Here is an 8,465-nt window from a genome sequence, read left to right on the forward strand (position 1 = left end):
TCATATGTATGACCAGTCCAATTATGAGTAGCAGCTTGTGCCCATAACGTTCCACCGCTGAGCCCTGCCACCTGAACCACAAGTTCAAGAACTGAATACCTCCCTAGGTGGAACAGGTCTTAACCCAAGTAACTGGGCAGTCTTGACCAGCGCCTTGCATCAAGAATTCCCACGAGGGGCATCACCTCCCTGGACAATTAGAGAAAACCCTAATTTAGTCACTGCTCCCAACAATTGCCTAGATGTTATTCTATATGTCCTGAGGACATATAGAAGCAGCAGTGTTGCTGCTTCATTTTGGTTCTAATGACTGGGTTCCAGTTGGAGCTCACTGGCAATTTTCGAAGCCATATTTTTGAAGGCCTTTGATTTCTCAGATATCGGCTTTAATCGGACCCCGTTGAGAGATAGTCTGGGGAGTTTACATACCTCCATCTCCCACTGCACCACTTCCTCGGTGTACCCATCTCCATGGATGCAGAAGAGCAGAAAGGGCGTCTTGTGCATATACTGGCAGTTGTTGGCATCCAGCACCCTGCGGATTTCCCTCATGATGTCACTGGGATCCATGGCACTGGTGATTTTCATGCTCCAGGTGAAGTGCAGGGAGCGAGGTTTTGCTTGTTGGTTCTCCTTTCTCTGCTCAGCAGAGACATGATGACTTGAGCCCTTATATCTCAGGGTCTTCTCAGACTCAGCTGGAGGCCTTCTTGTGAATTTAGATGTAAAACCACAAGTGGTGCCTCTCTGAGTCTGGGGCAATTCTTCAGCTGGATGGAAGCAGCTGGGTGAGGCAAGAGGACCTTCGCGTGTTGCAGTTTGGCATTCCCGGGGCTGGCGGTGGAACATTCGACGAAGGGCACTGGCTCTGGGGAAGCAGATGCAGCCCCGGGTGGAGGTACTTGGGACACTGTGGGTTGAAGTCGCTGGAGGGCTCTGAGCAGGGAAGGTGCTGTTGTTCTGACCATTCCGGCTAACTGAACGTGTGTCTGCTTTTGTTGTTTTGCGGCAGATATACTTACTCCACAGTGTCCTCCCTCCAGATGGTGTGCTGCTCTTGTAGGCAGCAGGCATTTTCTTGAATTCAGGAGTCTCCAGCTCCTTGGGACTGATGGTGATCCCAGGTACGGGCCTGGCTGGAGAAATTCCCTTTCCTCCCACAGCACTGCCACCGGATTTCTGGGAGGCCATTTGATGTTCTCTGAGGTGACTCTGGGCAGTGCTGGTCGGATATGGCCCAGTTCCAGCATGGTCCAGGGACTGTGTCTGCTTCTCAGTAGAAACGCTTCGCTGCACTTTGCGTTGAGGAGGCCAGCTGGTGCTCTTTCTGAGGACCCTGCTTGGCTGCACCTTAGCCAACGAGATGTTTCTGTGGGAGATGGCCACCCCTGGACCAACAAAGGGTTGGAGGACATCAAGGCCTCTGTTGATCCACCTGTCTCCCATAATTTCGGCCAGGGTGCTTCGCTTAGTTGGATTGAGCACCAGCAAGCGTTTCAGCAGATCTTCACATTCTGTTGACATGTACAGAGGGATTCGGTATCTACCTTGTAGCACCCTGTCTCTGATTTCTCTGACATTGTGCCCAACAAAAGGAAGCGACCCGGTGACTAGGGTGTACAGAACCACGCCAAGACTCCACACATCCACTTCTGGACCATCATACTCTATGCGCTGGAAGAGCTCTGGAGCTGCATAGGGCGGACTGCCGCAAAACGTGTCGAGTTTACACCCAAGTGTAAACTCGTTGCTGAGTCCAAAATCGGCTAGCTTGATGTTCATCCTAGCGTCTAATAACAGATTCTCCGCCTTCAGGTCTCGGTGGGCGACCTGCTTTTGGTGACAATATTGGACTGCAGACACGATCTGCCGGAATAATGATCTTGCCTCCTCTTCCTGCAGCCTTCCTTTGTTGGCCAGATAGTCCAAAACTTCCCCTCCACTGGCGTACTCCAGGACCAAACAGAGTGCTTTTTCGCAGTCCAGAGCTTCATAGAGCTTCAGGATGTGTGGGTGGTCTAACATCTTGAGGATTCTCACCTCTCTGTACATTTTTTGGAGGACTTGTGGCTTCAGATGTCTCTTATCGATGATCTTGATTGCCACTTCTTTATCTGTGACGACGTGACGGGCCAGCATGACTTTGGCGAAGGCCCCCTTGCCGAGGGTTTTCAGGACTCTATAATCTCCAATGCGAGGCTGTTCACCTGCAGAGGAAGCTGTGGATTTTCGGCGCTGTGCTCCAGAGTGCCCGGTCTGGGAGGTGTCTTCTGCCCGTCTAGCTCCATGCGAGGGGTGCATGGTTTGACCCAAGTTGATGATCGATGGGTCTGGGTGTCACTGGAAAAGTTAGGATAGGTGAGGGCTAGGCAAGGACAGGGGGTGGGGGAAAACAAGGAGAGAGTTGGAGATGGGTTGGGGAAAAAACAGCCACAACTGCCTTTTACCAACAAATATCGTGCCCAGTTCAAAAACTCGCTCTGGGAACATCAAAGGCCAAAAGGCAAATGAGGAGTGGTTCTAGGTCCACTCATTTCTAGGATTCTCATTCTATTATCTCCTAGGCAGTCAATGCAGTCATAAAGGTACTGACTGCATAAAGAGGGGTCATATGCACCCTAAGTGGACCAAGGACCCAGGCGCTTGTTCTGTCTAAGGAACTTGACAGTTTGTGGGTCAAGACCTGATGAAAAAGAGAACTATTTTTTTCCCACAAATATTCAGCTGGACATAAACACACTTGACAATTCAATTTGGACGGTGAAGTTGATTGGTGAAAGCACTGGGGTTGTAAGAGTGGTCCACTTTACCTTTTGAATATAACCCTGGCTGCTTATTTTAAAAGGGAAATGTTTTTCTTTCCCCCTTCTCCCTTTCTCTCTCCCTAACCTGGGGGCAGGGAACAAGATTGCCTTGAGTTATCTGTTCTCCACAGGAAGGAGAAGTCACCAGAAGAACTAGGAAGTGATGATCTCCCAGATAAACTAGTTAATCATAACACACCATCAGGATGCACCTGGGAACCCCTGGTCAGGGCACACCTGGAGTGGAGCCTTTGAATAGTCTCCTTAAAAACCCTCTGTTTTCCCTGATGGGCAGAATCAAAGCTTCTGACAAAGGAGTCCTTTGTGTTTCCCCTTTGCTGGCAAAGCAATAAACCTCCTTTTACCTTGATCTCAAAACCTTCTCCTCGTAATAATGAGGAGCAATAGCATGGCCATCAGGGACAAGGCCCAAGGTTTTTGGTAACAGGTCAGGGACCCAGGCTCTAGTGTATTGCTCATCTGCTTTTTTTCTCTAGTGTCTTTCAAAAGTCTTCAAACCTCCTTTATTCAATAATTGTAGGGGCCGCGATATGCAAATACTAGGTTCACCTCTCTTCTTTGTAAAAGTTGTCTTGCATTTCTGCCAAATACCTGTATCTTTAAAGGAGATTATTAATTTACTTCAGGTATTGAACATGTTGGCTTTTTAATATCAGTAAAGAAACAAAATGTGTCACACATGTGGCCAGTTAAGACTTCGGAGTCATTCTCAAAATCAACCCGGGTGCAGTTTCAAGTGCAGCCGTACTCCATCTGCTGAAATTTTATATCTTACCCTATGGCATGAATTTTGGAAATTAGGTCATTTTGTGAACAAATACAAAACATTCAAAAATGTGCCTGGCATTTGGATTGTACTCATCAAATACTTGTAGAATAAATGGTTTACCATTGCTTTGTGTTCTTAATTACAGAAAAATGTGTGTGTTTATAGGGGCACATGCATATTGCTGCAGCATCTCCTTGTTAATAGCAGTCTTCTTGTCCATATTGAATGCTTTCACACATTATATTCTAATAGTGCTACACACAACTGGTGTCAATTTAACTGTGTCCACCTTGTGTTTTGTATAGAGTTCTTGCTGCTTCGCCCCTTTTAACTCATTTTTCAAATAGATATGTTTTTTTCTCTTCTTTTCTCATTGCTCCTCCCTAATTTCAGGGGGAATAGGATTAGCTTTTTCCCCATTTCAGGCAGATTTATCTCTCCTTGAGTTCACACCTGCCAAAGGAAGGAAGTAATCCACACATTGGGGATGGTACCAGAAGATCTCAGAAATCACTCTCTCCCAAATTAACAAGTGAATTACAACTCCAGACAGGGATCATTTGCAATATAGCCTTTGAATTTCCTCTTTAAAAGCCCCCTCTTTCTGATTTTGTACAGTATCACAGCATTTAGGACCGGAGTGTCCTGTGTTTCTCCTTTGCTGGCAAAGCAATAAATCTTGCCTTTCCTTTTTCTCAAAATGTTGTCCTCATTATTGGATTGGCATTGGGGACCTAGGACTGAGCTTTCCACAATATCAAGATGATATAAAGAATTCAAAATTCATTCCTATTTAGAATCATCTGATCGGTATCATATGAGACCACCAGATTTGTAGCATAACTTTTATATGATTTCCCCCATTTAAATGACTGATACTGTGAATAATTTTACCTTTTCTCAATAATTCATCTTCATCTTAACAATATCAATAAGTGGTAATTGTTTAATGTCATTATAAGGTTTTTCATCTTAAGGACCTTCCATCAGGGGCTTTCATTTGATCTGATAGATTGTTTTCTTTTTATTTCTTGTTTTATTGATTTTAAACAGCCACTGACAAACTTAAATTATTTTGTCTGAGTTTTATGGGGTGACCAGATAATATTCAAACTGAAACATTTTGAGCATGGGACAAAAAGGGCAGAAGAAATGTTCAATAATAAAATTATGCATTTTTATAATATTTTATATGGGATGATAATTAGCTTTATTTTCTCAGTATATGTATACAAATGATACTGTTAAAAACTTATGATTCTACTAAAACAATAGTTCCTTTTAAAATAAATAATGGTTTTATTTACTATAGTGTTTCTAGTCAAAAACTCATTTAAAAAACCATTTTGTAACAATGAAAATACCACAAGTCTGTATGTACCAATGTATCCTTATATTAGTCATAAACTATTTGAAGCATATGATAGTCCTTTGCATACACCATGTTCTTTAATCAGATTCTTAACCTCATGTGTTCCCTAATATCATGTCACATGTATGTTTCTGAACAATATATTTTCAAACCATGATCTCACTTAAAAATTTCTATACATTTTCTAAAATCTTGATCGTAGTTTACCATTTCTTTGTATTCTTAATTACCAGAAAAGAGAGAGAGAGAGAGAGAGAGAGAGAGAGAGAGAGAGAATGTGTGTGTGTGTGTGTGTGTGTGTGTGTGTGTGTGTGTGTGTGTGTTTGGGCACATGCACATTGGTGCAGCATTTCCTTGTTAATAGCAGTCTTCTTGTCCACATTGAATGCTTTCACACATTATATTCTAATAGTGCTACACACATCTGGTGTCAATGTAACAGTGCACCTTGTGTTTTGATTAGAGCTCTTGCTGCTCTGTCCCTGTAACTCATTTTTAAAATACATATTTTATTCTCTTCTTCTCTCACTGCTTCTCCCTAATTTCAGGGGGAACAGGATTATGTTTTTTTTTTCCCCCATTTCAGGCAAATTTCTCTCTCTTAGAGTTCACACCCACCAAAGGAAGGATGTAATCCAGACTTTGGGGATGGTACCAGATGATCTCAGAAATGACTCTCTCCAAAATTAACAAGTGAATTACAACTCCAGACAGAGAACATGTAGAATGTAGCCTTTGAATCACCTTTGTATAAGCCCCCTGTTCCTGCTGATAGGCAGAATCACAGCCTTTGGGACAGAAGTCTCCTGTGTTTCTCCCTTGTTAGCAAAGCAATAAGCCTTCGTTTTCTTTTTTCTCAAAACCGTGTCCTCCTTATTGGACTGGGCTTTCAACCATATCAAGATGCTACAACGAATTCAAAATACATACTATTTGCAGTTAGTAGACAGGTATCATTTGAGCCTACCACATTTGAAGAATAACTATCTCCCCCATTAAGTGTCCGATACTGTGAATACTTTAACCTTTTCTCAGTGACTCATGTTCACCTGTGGCAACATCAATAAATGTAAGATTTCAAGCCTCATGGGCCTTCCATAAGGTGCTCTCAATAGAGGTCTGACAGATTATTTTGTTTTGTTGGTGTTGTGTTTTGGTATTAAACAACCACTGAAAAACTTAGATTATTGTGTCTAAATTTTATGTTGTGACCATATAATTTAAGATTTAAAGTGAAACATTTTGAGAGTTAAAAAAGGAGGGGCATAAGAAGTAGTCAACAATAAAATTATACATTATTTGGAAAGTTTTATATGGGCTGATGATTAGCTTTATTTTCTCACCATGCCTATACAATGGTATAATTAAAAACTAATGATTCTAGTAAAATACAACAGTTCCAGTGAAAACAAGTAATGGCTTTATTTAGTACAATGGTTCTAGTCAGAAACTCATTTTAAATAAAATATTTTATGCAAATTAAAATTCTACAGTTTCATAAGTACCAAAGTGTCTTTAAAAAATATAAAATCTTTATATTGGCTATAAACTCTTGAAGAATGATAGCTCTTTGTATACATCCATATCCATGTTCTTTAATCAGATTCTTAACCTCTTGTGTTCTTTAATCTCATGTCAGAGATATTTTTTTCTGAAGAATATATTTTTAAAGCAGATCTCATTTAAAAATTTCAGTGTATTTCCCACAATCCTGGTCTGTACATTTTCTAAAATCTTGGTAATAGTTAAATTATATAATTAATATTTGCATATATTGAAATTCTCAGTTGACTTTTTCCCATATAGTATAATATTTTTAATCAAAGAAGCCATGTCTTTACACTCTGATGTACCTGTTAAACTCAGTGAAAATTATTATAAATAAAGAATATTCTAAATTCAAATTTTTACTTAAGAATGTGTCAATATTTTAGCCAAGTATTTTTATAGGTCTCCCTTCTGTTCAAAGTGCCTCTCTTCATCAAATGTTTTTACCATGCAAAATATATTAACATGTTATTTCTGTTTATGTTTCTTTTTATACTAGTGCCAAATTTTGATGTTATAAAACTACAATCTTCCTTTGTTTCATTTCAGAAAGGCTACTATGAGTTGATTTTATGTTCTTTCTAAACTCATGTTGAAATTTAATGTGATTGTAATAGTATTAAGAGGTAAGTTTATTCAGGTGATGCAGCTCTGCCCTCATAATGGATTAAACGGATTATGCTCTTATAGTGGGAGTAGGATTTCTTAACAGAGAAAGTTAGTGCCCTCTTACCTTTCTACCTTTTCCTAATTCACACTCTAAAACAACCCTTATGTGAATTAGGAAAAGGATCAAGAGCTGGGAAAGAGATAGAAGAAGATTCTAGATATGGAAATATAGTTTAATATGGAAAGTGGAAGGAAAAAGAAATGTTTCTGGATAAGAAAGGCTTTTGTGTGGTAAAGTAAAGTTGTAAAATGTCTAAATTGCAGAAGGTTTGTGGAGAGTAAATTTCAAAAAATTTGTGTAACTAAGTCAGATATACATAATTAACATTAGGCTTTTTCCTAATGTGAAATATTAATGTACTGATATTAACAGAAGTTTGATTCTCTATGGCTTAAAGTAACATAGGTTTCCTAAAACATTAATCTGCTCTTATCTATAAAGATAATATCTTGTGTCTGTTAAGGTTTATTCTTTAGAGCAATGGTCTTAAAGGAATTAGGGTTTGTACAACTCTGGTCAAACAGCAATTGTTATTTTAGGGTATTACATTACATTACAGATTCTGAAAAAAATATATATATGTATATTACACAGTACATTACAGATTCTGAATATAAAAGATATATATTTGGTTGTAGTTGGACACAATACCTTTGTTTATGTATTTATTTATTTATTTTTATGTGGTGCTGAGAATTGAACCCGGGGCCTTTCATGTACTAGGTGAGTACTCTACCACTGAGCCACAACCCCTGCCCCTGAATTTTTCTTTTAAAACTAAACTTGGTTTAAAAAATTCAGTATATTTGTGGTGTTATTACTGCCCTGTTTGTATACTAAATGTCTTCATATTTTCCAAGTTTACAAATCTTTAAAGTATATGATTTAGAAGAACATTTATTTTATCAACCTGGTGTTCTTCAAACTAACATTTAAAGTAAAGTTTCGGGACTTATTGCCTTACAGAAGTACAACTTTCAAAATAACAATCTGAGAGAATTTGAGATACTAGGCCATCATCCATAGAAAGACAGGATATAAGGCTAACTTCCAGTATTAATTCTGAACCCAATTAAATAAAAGGGGTGAATGACTGTAATAATATAGACATTAAATTTAAACCCAAGTATTCTAATTTTAAGATTGGTAAAACTGGCTTGCTGGATGTTTAAGACCAAAGCTTAATAAGGAAGTAAAAGGCCCAAGAAAAAAAAAATAAGCCAGTATTTGGCTCTTGCCTTCTGAGGACAGCTCACACCTAGGGAATGATGGGACTTCTCT

General features: G+C 39.4%; 1 protein-coding gene across 1 annotated transcript; it reads right to left on the reverse strand.

Moving 5' to 3' along the window:
• Positions 1-303: 303 nt before the first annotated feature.
• On the reverse strand, positions 304-2,301 carry LOC308650213 (MAP/microtubule affinity-regulating kinase 3-like; the record flags this gene model as incomplete). The annotated part of the gene is made up of 1 exon (XM_081296218.1): positions 304-2,301. One exon carries the CDS (start codon positions 2,299-2,301, stop codon positions 304-306), a length of 1,998 nt encoding a protein of 665 aa, XP_081152344.1.
• Positions 2,302-8,465: the final 6,164 nt, after the last annotated feature.

Source organism: Spermophilus citellus (genome assembly GCF_964194105.1).
Source record: "Spermophilus citellus genome assembly, chromosome: 5".
NCBI lineage: Eukaryota > Metazoa > Chordata > Mammalia > Rodentia > Sciuridae > Spermophilus > Spermophilus citellus.